At 46.5% G+C, this 21,814-nt stretch overlaps 1 protein-coding gene across 1 annotated transcript; it reads left to right on the top strand.

Moving 5' to 3' along the window:
* Positions 1–6,412: 6,412 nt before the first annotated feature.
* Positions 6,413–19,146, top strand: PSMD13 (proteasome 26S subunit, non-ATPase 13). The gene is made up of 13 exons (XM_078601369.1): positions 6,413–6,638; positions 8,136–8,214; positions 9,513–9,547; positions 9,683–9,738; positions 10,771–10,814; positions 11,381–11,467; positions 12,086–12,257; positions 12,596–12,675; positions 13,564–13,689; positions 14,216–14,278; positions 16,457–16,537; positions 16,954–17,070; positions 18,269–19,146. The coding sequence occupies exons 1-13, from the start codon at positions 6,541–6,543 to the stop codon at positions 18,362–18,364; spliced, it is 1,134 nt and encodes a 377-aa protein (XP_078457495.1). The 5' UTR covers positions 6,413–6,540; the 3' UTR covers positions 18,365–19,146.
* The last annotated feature ends 2,668 nt before the right edge of the window (positions 19,147–21,814 follow it).

Raw genomic sequence — 21,814 nt, 5'->3', positions numbered from 1 at the left:
TGCCAGACAATTAATGTTCGTGAAAAAAAATTCCCAAAATTTTACACTTTTTAGGCAAAAAAAATTTATTTTACATATATTCAAATAGAACTCATTCATCGCTTTGGCTGAACGTCACAGTATAAGAGCCCAGAGCGTAACCCCTCCACAGGCCGTGGCGGAGTAGCGCAGTTGGTAGCACCCTCGCTTCCCATGCCAAAGGTCGCGGGATCGATCCCCGCGTCCTCCACAGGCGAATATATTTTAAATCCTTTATATTAAGTTCGCTTGCTTGCTTAGGACCGTGCAAATCTTTTGCTCGTTTTTTAACCCACTTCCCGTGATCCAATCGAGCTGACATTTTCCACACAGACTCGTTGTGTGTGACAATTAATTTTCGTGAAATTTTTTTCCCAAAATTTTACACTGTTTAGGGAAAACAAATTAAATATTTAATTACCAATTGCTTAATACTGGCAGACAATCATCTGACCCATAGATTGCAGCCATCTCAAGCCAGAGGACAAGATGACTCTAGCCGCCACGCATATAAAGGATTTAGAGTGAAAAACTTTGTTTTTACGGGTTTACTTGTTTCTCTTTCGTTCACAGCTCTCTTTATATAAACAATGGGCGAGGCAAGTGGCACATTCGGCACGTCAGACCCCGGCAGGTCAACAACTGGGGATGAAGGGCCAACATAGGGTTTGAGCCGTGACGAGTGAACATACCAACGACGTTGACCGTACTGGATGCGAACACTCTGGGGATTCCGAATGTCCACCAACCTCACAGGCCCCGCGCCAAGGCCTGTGCAGTTTAGGGGACGTACCCACCGGCACCTGAGGGCAATGGAGCCATGCCACATCGCCCACCGACCAAGGGATGTCAACTCGTGATCGACGCGCGTACCTCTCGTTCCGTGCCTGCGTACATTATCAGAGTTGTGTTTTTTGTTTGCATTCCGACTGCAGGTATTGTGGTCAATGCAAACATGACTCCTTGTAAAAAAGGTGTCAGTTGCCAGATTAAAGGGTAAAAAAACTATTATCATGTTTTGCTACTGGCAAAGGAGGTTCCAATGGAATACATGCATTGTCTAGAGATGGCTTTCTTTAGAGCCTCGTCTCAATTGGTGCTAGACCAGAGGACGCCAAAGGCAACGTTAGGGGTCGGTGGTTGAAGATCGAAGAGGAGCTCCCCTTCGCTGCTGCCCCGCCATCTCCACCTGCCACGTGGCGGCTCAACCTTGAGCCGCTCAGCTGCTCCCAGCGCGCCGCCAGGTAGCGGTGCGGTAGAGAGCGGGGTGAGCGCCACGTGGCGCGGGGCATCGCAGCCACGAGAGCGGGTCGGCATCCGCGAGAACGAGAGGAGGTGGCTGTACCAATTGAATAAATAATGCAGAAGTTACATACCGTGTCGGAGCCACCTATTGCACAAGGATGGCGGCAGGCGCTGTGTGTTCTCGTAAGTGAAGTTTGGATTTACGTTTTCTTTGGTAAAGTTTTTCACCAGGACAAGCACTATAACGAATTGGCATTCTATGGGGTCACGCTAAGCAAGGTCTGTCTGTATTCTATATATATAAAAGGGAAATTTGGGAATGTGTCTGTTCAAGATGTTTACTTCCCGACATGCAACAAACTTGAAATTTGCCATGTAGGTACTTTCCAGACTGTACACTATGCAAAAATTATACAAATAGACTTTTGTATTTTGGGGGGGGAGCGCAATAATGGATATATTTTGCACGGCAAGTGAGCTGTGACGTCACATCTGTCATGTGACCCGTGTGCGGAAGCGTCACGCAGTGTGCCAGCTCATGTCACCCCCCAACCCTCCGCGGGTAAAGTGAAATACAAATGTGTTGCAGGTCTAAGGCGTTCTTCGCGCAGCATTGGTTTATTATTTGAGTCGTTTACTGCCGTACGCACCCTTAAAGTTGTGTGTGTCTGCAGCAAGCGCGTGTATGTGTACCTATGGACGCGCGCGCGTGTGTGTGTGGGGGGGGAGCGGTAGTGTAGTGGTTAGCGCGCTGCGCTACGAACCCGGCGACCCGAGTTCGATTCCCGCTCGCGGCCACCACCGGTGACGATTATTTGAACTGATCTCGGGCCTCCCCTAGGTCGACTCAGCCTCAAACGAGTAACTGGTGTGGTTTGTGAACATCGCCACTGGGGGGACAAAGGCGGCCGGGCGTTGTGCTGGCCACCCACCCCCTCGTGTGCCGTGCCGGTCTTCATAGGTGCTCGCTAACAGCACTTGCCCCCTACAGTCTCACAGGCTACACGGGGGATCTTTGTCTTTATCCTGTGTGTGTGGGAGGGGGCAGCGACTGCGTAGCGATTCGCGCGCTGCGCTACGAACCCGGCGACCCGAGTTCGATTCCCGCTCACAGCCACCACCAGTGATGATTATTTGAACCGGTCCTAGGCCTCCCCTAGGTCGACTCAGCCTCAAACGAGTAACTCGTGTGGTGTGTGAACATAGCCACTGGGGGGACAAAGGCGGCCGGGCGTGGTGAATCCAATTCCTAGGCGAAGCCGGGTAGTAAAGCTAGTTCAATTTATGAAGCGCCTTTCACCGAGGACACAGCGGCAAACACTGAGCACAAAAACAACTCATGAAACAAATACATGCCAATGGGCATTTTCTTAACACATAGTTGAATCAACGGAAGTGTATAAATGAGTTTTAAAAAGTTTTACAAATGTTTACGGACTCGAGAGACACTGAGACCTCGTGAAAGAGAGTTCCAGAGTCTAGGGGCCATGTGGAAATAAGGGCGATCGACCGAAGCCTCTGACCTGGGAACGAAAATCTGCATCCCCAGATCTTAGGGGCCTTGAAGGCACATATGGGTGCAGTGTGTCTCTAAGATAGGCTGGGACGAGGTGGTTCCGAGCTTTGTAGGTTAGCAGTATGATTGTAGACTGAATCCTACGTGAAACTAGAAGCTAGTGCAGAGAGGCCAACACAGGCGTATGTGATCTAAAGGAGGTGTTCTGATTAACACCCGAGCAGCCGCATTTTGAACATGCTGCAAATTGTTAAGCACCTTCTTAGGCATGCCAGGGAGGAGCAAGACTTTGCAAGAGTCGATGCGAGATGAAATTAAGTCTTTGAGCATCTTATCTGAAGCAGAGATAAGGGACCAGATACGGAAGGGGTCGATTCATGAGTAATGAATGAAAATGAGAAATGTAGAGGTATGGTGGTTATACAGAACAATTAAGCATCACAGGTGGTGATTAATGCATATGGTATCAGGAAGAGGTGAATGAATACGTTGGAGCACTTATACTTGTGTATAATGAAAGGCAGGTTGTAGAGGAGACTAAAACAAGGGACTAAGAGGTGTTGAGAGATTCTAGATTTGAAGCTTTCGTGATTGCAAGGATTCATACTCTAAAGGTTTTTTCGGTAAAGTCACGTAGGTAAAAAATATAAATAATAATTTAAATAAAATAAATTACGACGTTTCGGAGGCAACACAAGTCTCCGTCATCAGGTGGGATCGTCACAGCTAAATTTACTGTATCAAGTGAGGCCAAATCCAAGAGACAAGCTCTTAAATACAAGTTAAGGGGGAGGGGGGAGGGGCTTATCTGAATGTGGTAGCCAGGGAATGGAACGGTGGGGGGGGGGGTCTAAAAGAGAACAATGGTGCACATCGACTCGGGGTTGCGGCTGGTGTTGGCTGACAATCCAAATACAAAAAAGGCAGTACTGTTAAACGCTGGGGATGTCAACACTCGGTAAAGTAGAATAGTACCTGTCAAATAAGATGGTACAAATATGTGTAGTTAAATCTTTTTTACATGTGTAATGCAAGCAAGAACAGGGTGGTTGCTGGCCTCCGCGCCTCTCACACGGGCCGGAGTATTGAGAGGCGGAGCGTGTGGGAGGAACCACTGCTCACCTCGCTCCAATGGGAGACGGGGTGAACGGGGGGCGGAGACGGGGGCAGCATGGGAAGGAGGAGTCAGGGTCACGTGAGAGGGGGGATATAGGGAGAGAGCCGGAAGGGAGCTGGAGGAGAAGAGAGTGAGAATAGGGTGGAAGCCACGCTGGCGGTTGAGGGAGAAGTGGCGCCATTGCCACGTGGTCGGGGACCTACGCGCACCGTCGTCTAGCGGTGTGCGTGGGCAGCCGGGGCCAGCAGAGTGTGCGGGGTCGCACGTAGATAGCGAGCAGGCCAGGAGAGTGCGGGGCACACGTAGCAGCGGTGTGGCTGGCGGCGTGTGCGGAGGAGCACACGGAGGAAGCGGAGTAGCGGTGTGGGCGAGGGCCACACGGAGCGTGCGCACGGCGCACGGGAGAGGCGGCGCGGGTCCGAGCGAGGACCAGCGGGGTGCGAGACAAGAACCCAAATAAAGGACGAACGGAGACCTACATCGCCTGACGGAGTCCTTTATTACACATGGTTAATAACATCTTTCCAATGATTACTCAGTTTGTACCCATCATCACGGTTGAAGTTATGTCTGTGTTTGTATATCAAACCTTTGATGGTAGCCAGAAGGTTTGCAGAGCACCTTGGTCTCGGAAAGACAATATCATGAAAGCCCACAGCGTTGTAGCAATGATCGGCAACGGCGTAAGACACACATTTTTTTTTGATCATTGCTATTTACATTTAGAATCAACATCACGCGTTGAGAGTGATTTGGCTGCTATAAATTCCCACGTGAGGACAAGCCACTTAGTTGAGCTACCATTTGTGATGTCCAGGTAGCGTCTGAAAAAAGAGCGATATAGCTCAGTGGGCCTCACCTGGTAAAATAAAAAAAAATGTGTTTATTTTTATTTGTATCTATGGTTTGTTTACCTTTCTAATACTTTGCACTCCTATATCGTGTGTTTGCATTGTTTATTCTTGTAACGCTCTGACCCGCCTGTGAAAAAGAGCTTTATAGTTCATCGAATTCCTCCAGGAAAGATAAACATTCTGATTCTGTGAGAAAATAATTATCTCATCAAAACACTATACCACAGAGCTCATGGCATTTCCAACCAACACCACCTGGCCAGTGAATTAAAACATGTACATCGGGCTCTCAAGATGAATGGATACTCTGACCGCACTATCCACCAAGCTGTTTCTCCCACCATACAGAAACAACCACTTGAAACTCCGATCAAAACTATCCCGTTGCAATACATAGCAGGCGTGACCAAAAAGATCTCCAAAATTCTAAACAAACATAAGATCCAAGTCCGATTCCGTACAGTACTTAAAATCCGTGATCTGATTCCATCTGTAAAAGATGTCATTCCTGACTTGCAATACCCTGGAGTCTATAAACTGAGTTGCAGCTGTGGTGATTGTTACATTGGGGAAACGAAACGTCATGTCTCTGATCATGTCCGCGAGCACAAGTCAGATCTGAAACACGGCAAAATTGAGTCTTCTGCCGTTGCCGATAATTGCTACAACGCTGTGGGCTCTCATGAGATTGTCTTTTCTGAGACCAAGGTGCTCTGCAAACCTTCTGGCTACCATCAAAGGTTTGTACACGAAGCCATCCAGATATACAAACACAGACATAACTTCAACCGTAATGATGGGTACAAACTGAGTAATCATTGGAAAGATGTTATTAATCATGTTAAAAAGATTTAACTACACATATTTGGACCATCTTATTTGACAGGTACTAGTCTACTTTACCGAGTATTGACATCCCCAGCGTTTAACAGTACTTCCTTTTTTGTATTAGGATTGTCAGCCAACACCTATTACAACCCAAAAATGCACCTATTCATCTTCTTGGTTCTTTCGGTAAAGTCACGTAGAAGGGAAGTAATAAAATAATAAAAATAAAACATAATAATATGAAATAAATTATTATGTTTTATTTTTATTATTTTATTACTTCCCTTCTACGTGACTTTACCGAAAGAACCAAGAAGATGAATCCCTGCAGTCACGAAAGCTTTAAATCGAAAAATGCACCTATTGTTCTGTTTTAGCCCCGCCCACCCCTCCAATACGTTCCATTCATTGGCTACCACATTCAGATAAGCCCCTCCCCCCCTCCCCCTTGACTTGTATTTTAGAGCTTGTCTCTTGGAATTTTGCCTCACTTGATACAGTCAATTTAGCTGTGACGGTCCCACCTGATGACGGAGACTTGTGTTGCCCCTGAAACGTCGTGATTGATCATTTTATTTCTATTATAATATTTATTATTTATTTTTACCTACGTGACTTTACCGAAAAAACCTAAGAGTATTCTGATTCTGAAAGCTTCGAATCTAGAATTCTGATTCTGGTCAGATTAGCAGCAATTGGAGGCGTCTGCGAGTGTGACGTCACGCTTTTGTGACGTATGCCTTTGGTGATGGCGTCATTTTTTATTTCGACGTCACGGTGTCAGTGGAAGAGGAGGGGGGGATGACGTAAATTTACCGCTCAAAACGAATTGGTGGTTGACGTCACATCGCAGTGTTGACCGCTGGGTGACGTCACGCTCTCCATCCCGCCTACCTCCGCCGCCGCCTCCATCGCCTCCTCGTTCACTTCACTTTAAATTCCCCCCCAACACCGGCGGAGCCATGAGGGACGTGACCGCCTTCCTCAAGCAGCAGCAGTGCAAGAGCGCCCCGGAGCTCGCGGCCGAGTGGCAGAGGCTGGAGGAGCTCTACAACAAGAAGTGAGCGATTGGCGCACGCTCGCTGGGTGCCGCTGAGTCACCTCCGCCGTCCAGGCCTCAGCCTCGGCCTCGCCTGGTTGCCTTGGCCCGGACGCGAGGCGCGCGTCCCGCATGGGAGGGTCAGGCGAGGCCGAGGTCGCATGTCGGGGCCCCGTTGCGTGTTCGAGGCCTTATTGGGTTGAGGTAAAACTCTGCGGGTAGAGACGCAGTGAATGAACGAGGGAGGCCACTCTGGCATTGGTGGTGTTATTCTACAAGCACCGGCGCGTCTGTATCGGCCTGCCAAGTCGCGAGTTTGAAACAACAACCAACAACAACCAACAACAACAAACAAGAACCATGACGCGTCACAATCGAGGCGGCCGCATCTGCTGTGTTACTCTGTACTTGTTCAGCCCGTAGCAACATCCACCAGCAGTCGCGTCTACACCGTCAAACTTGTAGCGTTACTGTGTTTATTATATACCGTCAGCGCGCCGTGTTTACGTTTCGGCATTTTGTGCTGTTGCAGTGGCGCTGTCATTGTGCTGGCGTGTTTGATCGGTTGCATCAAGTTCGTCCGCACCATAATAGAGGGCTTTTGGGGGTTATATCGCGTAGAAATATAAATGTTGTGTCGTTAAACCCGCCACCACCCGCCACTGCAAATTAGTAAGGTTTGTCTTGTAAACAGAACATGCCAATTCGTTACTAGTACAGCAATACCGATGTGTTGGAGAGTAAATCCATAACATTTACAATTTGAGTCCGACGTTTCGCCAGTAATTACAACTAGTTTCATCGGGTTTAACGACACATTTATATATACGCGATTTAACCCAAAAAAAACCTCTTTGGTCGCAAAAAGCTACATGTTAAACTGTTTTTTTGCACCGTACGTAGCCAACCGTGCTAACAGGAGGTGCGGGAGAAAGGACGACAAACTAAACACAAAAAAGCAGTTCTAAAGAAGTGAGTTTTCAATCTGGATGATTAATTAAAAGTGCATAGCTCCATTGGCTTACTAATATCTGAAGAGCGTTCCAGACGGCCCAAGACACGGTTCGTGTCGAGGTTTGGTGAGCCAGTAGAGGGGTTTCAGGGGGTAGCCTAGGGAATATCCGACATCCATAAAGGTTTTTTTGGGTTAGATCGCGTAAATATAAATGTGTCGTTAACCCACCACCACCTGACACAGCCAGTCAATACGATTTTTGCACGTAAACAGGACGTGCCAATTCGTGACTAGTATAGCACACCGGTGTATTGTGGAGAGTAAACCCACGACATTTACAATTCGAGTACGACGTTTCGCCAGTGATTACAACCAGCTTCATCAGGCGATTTTCCGGAATTGTGAAGAAGTCATATTTTAGTCTTACATTATTTGAAAAGTGCAGAAAGGCAGTTCTGGTGGATGATATTTGCATTGAAGGAGAGGCGTCCTAAAGTGCCTTTTTGCAATATTGGTGCTGTTGAGTATTAAATGTCCCTTTTTTGTTTGCGGTGTGTATTTAGACTGTGGCATCAACTCACACTGCACATTACCACGTTTGTGCAGCATCCCAGTTTTGCTGAAGGCGATGGCTTACTCAAGGTATGAAAGACACGCCACTTCGGATTTGTCCATGCACCCTTACAAATTCATCAATGTCGCATATGTCCATACCAAGTTAAATGTATGTCAGACCCATGCTGATTTAACCATGAGATAGCTTCTTTAAAAGGGTGCCAAGTATAGTTGATTAATATTGATTTATAAGGTTCACGAAACTTGCAAGGGTCTTTAATTTATGTAAGTCTAATATATATTATTCATGTTAAATATAAGCCAAATGCGTGAACACATTTGTACACACAAGAAATGAAAAATAAAATGGAACACATAAATGACACAGTAAAAACTATACATAAAAAAGGGGGTGTATTTGTGAAGCATTGTATCTAGTCAATAAAAACGGGGAAGGGCTGGGGGGGGGGGATAAAGTAACAGGGGAGGGGAATAAGCAACAACAACAAATCAAATATGATGTGCGCAGCAGTGTCAGTCTGGTTGTTATGTGTCACTCATAAGCATGATATGTGATTTGTTACAAGCGTAATGCATTATTGTTATTAATCTCGCCATGTCTTACCACCAGTAACATGTTTATCCAGTATCGGGCACCTGATGGTGATGTGGCTCAGTCTGTAGCCCTGGCAATGTCCTCCATGGAGCACGGCTCCTGTAGGAGAGCAAACAGATCAATTGCTAGCTGCTCCTCGGTCTGTGTGTTACTCACGGTCACGTGTGTGTCACTCACGGTCACGTGTGTGTCACGTGTGTGTCACTCACAGTCACGTGTGTGTCACTCATGGTCACGTGTGTGTTAATGTCGTGAGGGTGGCCCCACCACATGTGACATGTCTACCATCTATGCACTCTTTCCCCCATCATAAGCCACTTCGTAGAGCTATCATTTGTGGCTTGGTCGCTTCTGAAAAAGAAGCTAATAGCGCAGTGGGCTTTACCTTGTAAAATAAAAAATATTTTTTGGTGATTTGCTTACCTTTCTTATACTTTACACTCCTATTGTGTTTTTGTATTGCTTGTTGTAACTTCGTGGCCTGCCCATACTGGGCATTTATACAAAGAGCTTGATAGCTCATCGGGTTCCTCCAGTGTAAATAAAGATTCTGGTTCTGACAGCCACAGTCTCCTATGACCAGTCTAGGTAACTTTGTTCAGTTAAGTCTTTTGTTAAGTTGTTAAGCCTTCTGAACAATTGTGCTTTATGGTACCTTTTGTTACAGTGTGAACAATCCTTCCATGGTTTGTCAGCAAACCTGGTTGGGTTGGGCCCCACTTTTTGTATATACCTTAACAAATGTATGCTGTCTTTTTTTTTTATACAGATGTATGAAAACTTTCTCTGTGACTTTGAACACAGGTAAGCCTTGTCGTAATGTGCACAAATAATTTCCAATTAATTTTAAGTCCTAATTCGTCTATTAAAATGTGTGCACTCTCATGATGATTTTTTTTGTGTTTTTTTTCCTTTGCAAACTTTCTGTGCTGTCTAAAGAGTAAACCCACTGTCCCTGGTGGAGATCATACTGCACATCATCAAGCAGATCACTGGTAAGTCATGGTCACGCACGTGTAGAACCACGTGTTTACTATACACTGTGCTCTTCTATTTACGCAGAAAAGATTCACCGAGTCTGTAGACTCTTGAGGAGGCCCTTCATTGTGGTGCTTAGTCACTGCTGCGTAAAGTATGACTCGTGCCTCAACACACAAACCACCACCTGTGAGGAGTTAATAAAAAAAAATACCATGTAGCTGAGGCAGCAGCCTTCCTGCTCTTCTCCACAGTGCTGGATTACAAGTGTGCTCCGGGCAGTGGTGGGTGGCTATACCACATGGCCTGTAATCCAGCACTGCGGAGACGAGGATTGGTGGATCGCACAAATGTTGTGAGACTCCCTTCCTGTGGGTGTGGAGGTGCCGTACCCAGGCTTGCCGGGAGAATACCGTGCAGCAAGTGTGTAAAAAAATAATCTCCATCCGTTCCATTTGTATGGGATAGTATTTCACCCTCGCACGTGTGGGGGTTTCTCCAGGTTCTCTGGTTTCTTCCCACATGTCAACACTAAATAATTGGCTGATAACACCTTAGTAAAAGAATGAGTGAGGTTTCAAAAGTGCAATTTAACCCTTTCCCGTTCAGAGACATCTGCAAGTTGCAGAGTGGGGTCCCGTGAATTTTATTTAGAGAGGCGTAGCGCCATTGTTTTTGAAGACATTGGACTCACCGCGGAGAACCGTAGCGACGCGACTGCACTGATGGCTGGAGCCAAACTGTGCCACACGCCCTCCCGCTTAGACTTGTGGGAGCCTCAGTACGTCAAAGACGTACAAGTGAAATTATTTGATTTTAGTTTCTCTGACGATTTACACGTACGTCATCGGAATGGGGAAGGGTTAAACATGAGTAGGGTTAAACATGAGTAGGGTATCACAGAGGGTATGATATGCGCATTGATAGCAGAGGAAGGAAGGCTCCGTTCATTTTTAGATTAGTTGGACGACACTCCAGGACTGGAAAGGAAGAAGACGGGGTTCTACAAGAACGAAATGCTTAATGTGTGTACATTTTCCTGTGTTCAGATCCAAACGAAGCTCTGCAGTTTTTGGAAAAGACAAAGGAAAAGGTGAAATGCACTTATAAAAACGGGTACATTTCCCTAATCAGATGGGAGTGGGTGAACGCCAATGTGCGTGCGCAAATCTTCACTTTGCGGTCATTTATACGATGTGTGCGTGGAAACGTCAACTTCAGTGCTGGAGAGAGAAAATAGTGAATCCTGGCGTTTACAGTTCCAGATTCCCTACATATACAAGTGTTGAGAAGTGACAGTCAGTAGAAATATCTCATGATTGGAGAGACTGATATTCGATTTAGTTATAGAATATATTAGTAGTGATCTTTTTATGTTATTTGCTTCATGTGTGTATTTGTTAAATGCTTTGTTAAGCTGTGCTGACCTTAATGGTTTGTTACAAACGGCACTTGCTCCAAAAGTGCCTCGGCTGATCAGTGGTTCCCTGTGCTGTCGTGCACGTCGTTCATTTAAATGATCTGGCTTCTAGAAATTTTAGCATTTTATTTCCAGCCACAGTTTTCAGAATCATGTTTAAGTGAAAAGGCACCGTATGTCGGACCGTTAGAATTCTCGTAGACTCACCACCCTCTCCTGTGCTTTGTCGTCGCGCGCAGGTGAAAGGCAATGATGAGGCTGTCATCCTATGCAAGACGTCCATCGGGGTGCTCAAGATGCAGCAGAACGAACTGCAGGACACCAAGGTACTGGAAACCGTCTCCTGACGTTAGAAGGGATAGGTCGGTGGGCGGCGTATTTGCCGTCTCCTGATGTTAGAAGGGATAGGTCGGTGGGCGGCGTATTTGTCGTTTTCAACGGAATGTGGTGGCGTAGATGGGCGTTGCGATGCACGCCTGTAAAGTGGCATTCTAAAGGTGGAGGCTGGTGGATTGTGCAAAGATCGTTGCTGTGAGGCTCTCGGCCTGCCGGGCCGTGAGGTGCAAGGATAATGGCAGCGCGACAAACCAGTTTATGCGGTAGCCGCTCGGTTTTCCTAGAGTTCTTTTCTTGCCACCCACATAGAAAAAACGAATAAGAGTTGGGCGAACATTATCAGTGCAGGACCCACCTTAAAACATGTTTCTTCTTGGTGAATACATAATAAATACACATTCCAGATGTAACATCCTTAACTCCTTTGCATAGCTTATGTGATTTAATGCCTCTGTCCCAAAGGTAAGTTTGCCATGATATATAACTATGAAATGCAACACATGTTGGTCATATTTTTCCATATATATATTTTTTTAATGTTAGGTTGTCAGCCCGACTCGTGCACGTGACGTGAATGTGCTGCGTCTGTTTGCGAATCTTTGCCTCAGAAACTGGTGGAGGAGGTGGGGGAGACCCTGGACAGCCTGCCCGGCGTGACGAGTGTGCACAGCCGCTTCTACGACCTGTCAAGCCGCTACTACCAGCTGATGGGCGACCACGCCTCCTACTACAAGGACGCCCTGCGCTACCTCGGTTGCATCGACATCAAGGACATTCTTGGTAATAACCCAACCAGCCAAGTCAGTTGTGGCCTAGCATGAAGGCAACCCGATGTCGTCGCCATCTCTCACAGTCTCACGATTTAACAATCCACCCAGCGCCTGCAGCATGAGCCGATCTTATCGCTTCATCCCCATGACGGTCATCCACTTGGGTGTCTTCTTTCCATCGTTGCTCTCTCTCTCGGGTGTCCGCAAGCCAGGATTGCAAATGACGATGGTGATGACCACTGCCCAGCGGGATTGCTTGACTCCGTTTTACCCTGCCCCGTGAACCAGGTGTTACAGCCTAATTAGACCAACACCCATCCCTTGCCCTGCGTGTTGCGATGTGTGCAGTGACAGAGCAGCAGGAGAGGGCATTCACTCTCGGCCTGGCCGGGCTGCTCGGGGAGGGAGTGTACAATTTCGGGGAATTGGTAAGCTTCCTCACTCAGCCGTTCATTACTCAAGGCACTTGTGTAACTGTTTCCTCAATAGGGAAAGCTCCTTTCACGTAGACTTTGGATCCCACATGTTCCATGTTGCTGCCAGACCACCCGACCTACTGGTAAATAAGGGTGGCCGAGATATGTATGTATGTAGGTATGTCGAACTCCTTTCTCACCGTACGTAGCCAACCATGCTAATGGGAGGTGCAGAATATATGGCAATATAATTGGTGTACATTATTTTTTTTCGCTTTTGTCGTTTTGGTGACCCACGTCACTCTTGCAAATGAGCATCATCCTGATGTCTGGAGTTCTCACCAAGGGGCACAAGTAAACTTGAATGTGGCATTGTGTTGCTTGAGTGTAGACTTAGAGTGCTATCCTAAAAAAGCAAAGATGGCAAACTTGCCAGTGCAAGACCCTCTTGAAATATTTTCCCAGGCTACATATAATACCTTACCAAACCCAGCGGTGGGGTGTTCTGTGGTTCTAAGTTTGTATGTTGAAATTCTTCTTGGTGTCGACTCGGGCCCCCATCACATTGTGATTGTCCCAAGTGATGTTATTTCCCCCATCAAAGAAATGTGGAATTTCTGGCATTGGGCACAAGGCCCACAGTGGACATATGAGCTCCACCCCATTGCCTATACGACTTTTGTTAACCAAGGAATGTCTCGCCGAGTCTTGGGTCTTTTTCATCTGGAGGGTCCTGCTCGCACCTCCGATGAGCGCGGTTGGCTTTGTACTGTGCGAAAGAAGTTCAACATACTTTCTCTGGATGTTCGACCAGTTCTCCGAGTTGAGGTATTGTAACGTACGAGTCATGTCACGTCAACGAAGCAGGGGCTCGTCCTGAATGCTGCCCCTCTCCGACAGCTCATGCACCCGGTGCTCGAGTCGGTACGCAAGACGGACAAGCAGTGGCTCATCGACACTCTGTACGCCTTCAACAGCGGCAACGTGGAGGAGTTCCAGGCACTGAAGCCCAAGTGGGGCACACAGGTGCGGGATCTTAATCTTCTCTACATAAACTATTTTTTATTTTAGCAGGTAAGGCCCACTGAGCTATGTAGCTCTTTTTCAGAAGCGACCTGGCCACAAATGATAGCTCAACGAAGTGGCTTATCACGTGGTAATTTATAGCATCCAAATACTCTTAACTCACGTTTCTAAATGTGAAGGGAAAAACCCGGATGACTCGGAGAAAAATCCACACGACCACGGGGAGAGAGACATGCAAATTCCAAGTATACAACAAGCCTCAGGTTTGGGATCGAACCCATGATCTCCTTTATACTCGGCGAGGGAGTTAACATCTCGCTATCACGGCGCTCCATGCATCTCTCAACCCTCTCACGTCACCAGTCTCTATATCCCCCACCTGCATGGTGGAGCTATAGTAAACTAACGTTTAACAGCACTGTGGTAGGCACCTAATAAAACAAACCGCATTGCGAGAGAGTGGCAAAACCTTGTACGTAGAAATGAGTTTGAGGCTAACGTAGTGGTTTGCCGCGTTTGCCCCCAGCCTGACCTCGCTGCCAACGAGTCCAAGCTGCTGAAGAAGATACAGCTGCTCTGCATCATGGAGGTGAGTGGTGGGGAAAATCGAAAGCCCGTTTTGACGGGCGTGGTATCAGTAAATCAAATCAGCCGGAATGCGCCCCGATCTCGTCCCATCTTAGAAGCTAACCCAGATCGAATCCAGATAAATGCTTGCATGGGTGATCACCACGCACAACAGTCTGTTATATGCTGCATGGTGTGCGTGGCAGAGGACGGTGCATCAACATCCATTGGTATAATGTACCTCTATGCTCTCAGCTTTCTGTGTAATCATATCTCCTCCCACAGGGATGTATGGTAATTGTGAAAAGTCTGGAGACTCCGTAGCTTCCCTGGGTACATAAGCACAATGTATTTGTTGTTATTATTAACGATCATAATATTCCTTTGGATAGCGCTATGGTTAAGAGTCCTCAACTGACATGTTACGTGCTAGGAAGAAGGGCTATTGCCACAAACATCACCTATCTTGTCTGTGTGTCTGTCTGTCTTTCTCTGTGTGGATGCACACTTGCGAATGATTTGGCTCTCAAACCGTGGGGTTGACGTTTAAAAAAAAGTAGCCAGGTACCACGCCGTAAGCCCAATGGTGAGCCATCGCTATTCCGTTTTCCCATCCGTCAACTTTAAAGTAGTTAAATAAACTATTTAGTGCTATTTTATTATTTCCTCGCGCCACTCCGCGAGGGCTAAAGCTGCCCGGGGGTTGCCCCTAGCAACGCACACGTGTCATCGGTGGAGGGGGGGGATTTCTCATTCGCGTTCAAAATTTAAAAAAACGCTGAGGTAAATTCTTCAAAGTGTAATGTCCCCCCACCCCAATGTGTGCATTTAGTACTCTCTGGTCGGTAGATAGTAATATTATAGCGCTTACATACTATTACTGTAGAGCGGGGGGGGGGGATGGTGGGGGGGGGGTAACGGCCCAGCCCCCAGCCTGCCAAGTTGCCACCTCGGCCGGCTAGGCAATCTAGGCGAGGTCGTGGGCTCTTCGCGGGACTAGGCCTCACGACGGCACTCTTGTCAGGTTAGTAGTTTGTGCTTTAGAGTCCGCATGTACTACTGTAGTGATAGCAGGTACCACCACAGTCAGTATGTACTGCTGTAGTGATAGTAGAAACTGCTGTCGAGTTGGTATATACTGCTATATAGAGTTAGTAGATACTAGAGTCAGTAGATACTACTATACAGTCAGTAGCTATTACTGGCTCGGTCGATGCTACTGCACAGCCAGTAGATACATCTGCAGAGTCAATAAATACTACTTAGTTGTATGTAGGGTGTGTACGTTTTTTACCTACGCGGGGGTAAAAAATAATTTTTAAGGGGGGGGTCAAGAATTTTCGGAAACCCTACTTTATATAACTTTTGGACTTCTGAAAGCCTCTTATAATTTTGTTGGTGGAGAAATGGACAAACGGGCCACCGGGCTTTAACAATAGCTTAGTATCTGTAGTGTTTTTAAGATAAGTTTTGAAATATATGTTTTGCCTGGGCAACGCCGGGTACTTCCCGCTAGTCTTTTCTATATTTTTGAAGGCCACAATGTTATTGACAAACGGGTTGAGTTTATTTGATAACTGCGCTTGTGCACCATTGTCAACGCAGCAGCATTAGCGATTCATTTGCTCAAGGCACATTTATTAGGTTGCAAAGTTCTAATCTCATTTGAGTGTTTACTCAGCCCATTACCCACACACATCGAGTGACAAGGCAATATTTGTCCTATTATACAGGCTCCTGCTTGTCATAGGTTCGTAGAATTTGCATGACTGGGTTGTGGCCGCTAGTGAGCAGGTAGACCCATTGCTTTACATTGCAGTAGTGGAGAAAATGTCGTTTTTACGTACGGCTGGATGAATAGCCACTTACAAGTCTTATGTCCAGATTCGTTGTACCGGAAATGACTTGGGTTGATGTGCAGTCAAATTCTTCAGTGCCTGCAGACTTCACGGCGGTTCACAGTGGTCGAGCAGCCTAGTCGTGTTTCCGTAATCGTACATCGGCTTTCTCCGAATTTCTATCGGTGATGGCAGAGGGGGTGGATCTGCCATGGAACGTGCAGATGTAATTTAACGTGGACCATTATGGACTTTCACAAAAAGAAAATGCCTTTTGTGGGCCCACTTTCACTTGAAGTGGGGGGACCATGCTGGCTGCTTTGCGAGTTGCCTTGCTTGTATTTCCATGTCTCGTTTGCCAGATGACGTTCACACGGCCGGCAAACAACCGGCAGCTCACGTTCCAGGAAATCTCCACCAAGGCGAAACTCCCGGTCAACGAGGTAATGCATCCTCACAGCCCACGTGAAGTCGGTCACTTTCCCATTAATGCTCTGGCTCGGTGTTCTTCACTGCAAGGCCCGTGGGCCACTGGCAGCCCCTGGAGGCGAGATGTTAACTATCTCGCCTGGCATACAGGGGGTTTGCATGTTCCGCCCGTGGTCACGTCGATTTGTCTCCGGGTCCTCCGGTTTTCCCCTCCACATTTAGAAACATGCTTTTTAGAGTATTTGACTGCTATAATTTTCCACGTGATAAGCCACTTCTTTGAGCTATCATTTGTGATAGCCAGGTCGCTTCTGAAAAAGTGTTGTATTGCTCAGTGGGCCTTACCTGGTCAAATAAAAAAGTTTTTATCTTACACGCACACACCGATGTCACCAATGCCTTCCTCCCCTCCGCCGCCACCCTGTGCCAGGTGGAGCTGCTGGTGATGAAAGCCCTGTCGGCCGGCCTGGCCAAGGGCAGCATTGACGAGGTGGACAAGAAGGTGCACATGAACTGGGTACAGCCGCGTGTGCTCAACCTGCAGCAGGTGACCGCTCCTCCCCTCGTGCTCGCACCCTCCGCGGCTCTGGGGATCAACACGCACCTTCTTGGACGTGCGCAGCCCTATTGCCAATCCTTTGATGGATGAGGGCCCTACCCCCCATGCTGTGTGGGTCATGGTGGGGTGAGCTATAAAGCTTCTTTTTAGAAATGTCCAGTTCACCAAGTGTCATCACACTGGTCAGTGCTGGTTGGTGACGGTAGGGAACACGCACGTATTTGGCTGCTATAATTTTCCACAAGCCACTTCTTTGAGCTATCATTTGTGGCCAGGTCACTTGTGAAAAAGAGGTGTATAGCTCAGTGGGCCTTAGCTGCTAAAGTATCAAATAAATATAACAATGGCTGTTACTGTGCGTCCGTTTCCCACAATGCATTGTAAATGCTCGTTTTTTGCCGGCGGTTTCCCATTCACCGTCTGGGTACTTCCCGCTTCACGTCAAAGATCTGACACATTCTAGGCGATTTGGTCATGGGGCCACCATATGTAATGCCATGTTGTTAGGCTATTCCTGTAACAACACAGAACACGACTGAAAAGGTCGTGTGGCTCTGTAGCAGAGCTAGACTCTGGAATTTTAATAAAATGGGAGTTAAAAACTAAGCTGGAGGCCAACTCGGTATACTTTGCCTATGGGGTCCATAAAGTAAAATAGGTGACTGTGCAAAGTCAACGGTGCCCCCCCCCCCCCCACCGCAATAAGGGATGTAAGGTTGCCAGCACGGTCGCAGGACTACCAATGGGGATGAGCCTCATTCCTAATTTTAGCAGGAACACGCTTGAAATGTAGGAGAAAGTTATTAGATGACTCCGGTAGCCACCCATTACTAAACTGGCTTCACAAGTGCAATGAGATGGTCTCGGATTGGTCACCAATGACTGCAAAAAACACAACCATCACGTTAAATTTGGTTCTGCGCTCAAATTTGGCCCCACTACCGTATAGACCAGAGGTGACGAAGGGATTTCCGAGGCAGCTGTTACTATCCATCTATCGGAGCCGTTCGGACACGAGAGGTTTTTCGCTGCTCTGCAAGAAGACGTAAATTGATTAATCTCATTCCACCATGTCCATATCACAATTGGGACAAACGTGAAAACAAAACGGCGTTCACGCAGCCGTCCATTTTCACTCTCTCGGCCCACCGCGACGGGTACTGACGTTGTCGCTTGCTCGGCACAGATCGCGGGGATGAAGGAGAGGCTGGACTCGTGGTGCGACAACGTGAAGAACATGGCTGTGCTGGTGGAGGACCGGGCCCACGACATCCTCACCTGAGGCTTCCCCCCCCCACCCCCCCGCGTAAAACACGACGCGACCGTCGCCACAAAACGGCCCGTCACGGTCCACGCGCACACACATGCACGCACACACACACACACACCGTGCGTTACCGAGGGGCGACGGGAAAATCTGTGACCCGACGCGGTGGCACGAGTAACCTGCACGAAGCTTTGATATTTTACTTACGTGGGTCAGCTTGAAGTGCATAATTCACGTTGTTCAAACCACAACACACACGTCACAAATTAGCTCTTCCCTACAAGTGATTATTTAATTGGCAACATATGGGAGGCACTGGGGAGCCAGGTCTGGGTAAGAGGATTCCCCCTATTTTCCTAATCTTTTCTTAAATCTTGATGCATTTAGCAGATTTATCCACTATCAGCAAACACAATGTTGTCAAATTCATCTCCAGCCATAACATTTGGTATTTCTCAATAACGCGCTCCAGACAATTCACTTTATGCAGTAAAACCTCCTGTTGTAACCCCACAACTGTTTCCATGGCCCCTCACTAGAGGACTTGAATGTGCTGCGTAATCCACAGCTACACCAGATGGTCGAACTCAATTGCCAATCGTGTAGGAGACCTCGTGACCCCACCCCCTATTCAAGTTTACTGGCCGAACACATTTTTTCAACGTCAGTCCCTGAGAGAAAGTGTGGTAAGGAGTTGTATTTTGTTCGCGTGCGATGACACAAGGATTGCCACTGTGCAAATTGCGTTTTGGCTTGTTTTTCAACCGATGGATACCGAGTAAACGTTATTTCATACGGTTGAGCCTCCCCATGTTTTATTCATTAGTTTGTGTTGGGTTCACGTTGAGCTTAATATTGCAATAGAATTACAAGTGCTATTTTATTTGATGGATCGCCAGTATGTGCATGTTTAAATGCTTTCTAGCTCCGGTTGAAATTGTTTTGCAACAATTAGGGCTTTAAGAGCAAAGCTCTTGAGATAGCTTTCAAGAGCATGATATAAAGTTAAACTACAGTAAAACGTACAATTCTTGACTTATAAGCTTTCGTGACTGCAGGAATTCATATTCTTTGGGTCTTTCTGCAAAGTCACGTAGATAGGTTCAAAGAAAATAACAAACTACGTTTCGATCGCAACACAAGCCGTCGTCATCAGACTGAACAAGTATAACCTGTAAAAACAAAGTTTTTCACTATAAATCCTTTATATGCGTGGCGGCTAGAGTCCTCTGGCTTGAGATGGTTGCCACCTATGGGTCAGATGATTGCATGGCAGCATTAAGCAATTGGTAATTAAATATAATATTTTTGTCCTAAAAAGTGTAAAATTTTGGAAAAAAATTTTCACGAACATTGTCACGCACGAGTCTGTGTGGAAAATGTCAGCTTGATTGGATCACGGGAAGTGGGTTAAAAAACGACCGAAAGATTTGCACGGTCCTAAGCAAGCAAGCAAACTTAATATAAAGGATTTAAACAAGTAAACCCGTAAAAACAAAGTTTTTCACTATAAATCCTTTATATGCGTGGCGGCTAGAGTCTTCTTGTCCTCTGGCTTGAGATGGCTGCCACCTATGGGTCAGATGATTGTCTGCCAGTATTAAGCAATTGGTAATTAAATATTTAATTTGTTTTCCCTAAACAGTGTAAAATTTTGGGAATTTTTTTTCACGAACATTAATTGTCTCGCACGAGTCTGTGTGGAAAATGTCAGCTCGATTGGATCACGGGAAGTGGGTTAAAAAACGACCGAAAGATTTGCACGGTCGTAAGCAAACAAGCACGCAAGCAAGCGAACTTAATATAAAGGATTTAAAAATATACTCGCCTGTGGAGGACGCGGGGATCGATCCCGCGACCTTTGGCATGGAAAGCGAGGGCGCTACCAACTGCGCTACTCCGCCACGGCCTGTGGAGGGGTTACGCTCTGGGCTCTTACACTCTGACGTTCAGCCAAAGCCATGAATGCGTTCTATTTGAATATATGTAAAATACATTTGTTTTGCCTAAAAAGTGTAAAATTTTGGGAATTTTTTTCACGAACAATAATTGTCTGGCACAACGAGTCTGTGTGGAAAATGTCAGCTCGATTGGATCACGGGAAGTGGGTTAAAAAACGACCGAAAGATTTGCACGGTCCTAAGCAAGCAAGCACGCGAACTTAATATAAAGGATTTAAAAAGAGAGGAAAGCTGCTGAGGCAGACTGTTTTACAGGTTTAAAACGGTAGCCCAAGGGTCACAGACGAAGTGGGCGGGGCTCTTGATGTTAATGTGAGAAATTAGCATGTTAATGGCAGATCGGAGGCCGACCTCCACGTCAACGCACGAGGTGGCTGAAAAATGTAACCTGTTGATGTAAAATCAGAGCTGCAAATAACTAAGATTTCCAAAATCATGAACACAAGATCCAGGTTCGATTTAACACGGTACATAAAATTAAATACCCCGGCGTCGACAAACTAAGCTGCGTCTGCGGCAGTAGTTACATTGGGGAAACTAAGCGACATTTCTCGGACCGTATTCGTGAGCATAAGGCAGATCTGAAACACGGGAGGACCAACACCTCGGCCGTGGCTGATCATTGTTTTAATGCGGTGGGCTCACGAAATTGATTTCTCCAAGACGATGGTACTTTGCAAACCCACTGGATATCAACAAAAATTCGTTCATGAAGCCATCCATATTTATAGACGGACACAATTTCAACTGAGAAGATGGTTACAGAGCAATCATTGGAAGGACGTTATTAACCAGTTGAAGTCATAACTGCCTGTGATGTTTCCATCCTACCTTCCGATGTTAGTTATTTGCTGCTCTCTGATTTTACATTAACAGGTTAAATTTCTCAGCCACCTCGTGCGCCCAAGTGGCTGCAGCTCTCCGATCTTACATTACATGCTACTTTCTCACATTAACATAGCCACCTCCGATCTTACACTACATGCTTTTTCACATTAACATAGCCACCTCCGATCTTACATTACATGCTCATTTATCTCACATTAACATAGCCACCTCCGTGGTCGTCCTCCGATCTTACATTAACATGCTAATTTCTCTCACATTAACATAGCCACCTATGCACTCGTCGTAGTCATCCTCTGATCTTACATTAACATCCTCATTTCTGTCATTAACATCAATAGCCCCACCCACTTCATGTGTGACCTTTGGGATATACCCATTTCAAACCTTTGAAACAATCTGCCTCAGCAGCTTTCCTCTTTTTAAATCCTTTATATTAAGTTCGCTTGCTTGCTTAGGACCGTGCAAATCTTTCGGTCGTTTTTAAACCCACTTCCCGTGATCCAATCGAGCTGACATTTTGCACAGACTCGTTGTGCGTGACAATGCATTTTCCTGAAAAAAAATTCAAAAATTTTACAGTTTAGGGAAATTTTTTAAAATATTTAATTACCAATTGTTTAATGCTGCCAGACAATCATCTGACCCATAGGTGGCA

This window comes from Lampetra planeri, chromosome 16, assembly GCF_965212315.1.
Source record: "Lampetra planeri chromosome 16, kcLamPlan1.2.h2, whole genome shotgun sequence".
Classification (NCBI taxonomy): domain Eukaryota; kingdom Metazoa; phylum Chordata; class Hyperoartia; order Petromyzontiformes; family Petromyzontidae; genus Lampetra; species Lampetra planeri.
The sequence above is the reverse complement of the archived record's forward strand: the minus strand, read 5'-3'. Positions and strand labels throughout refer to the sequence as shown.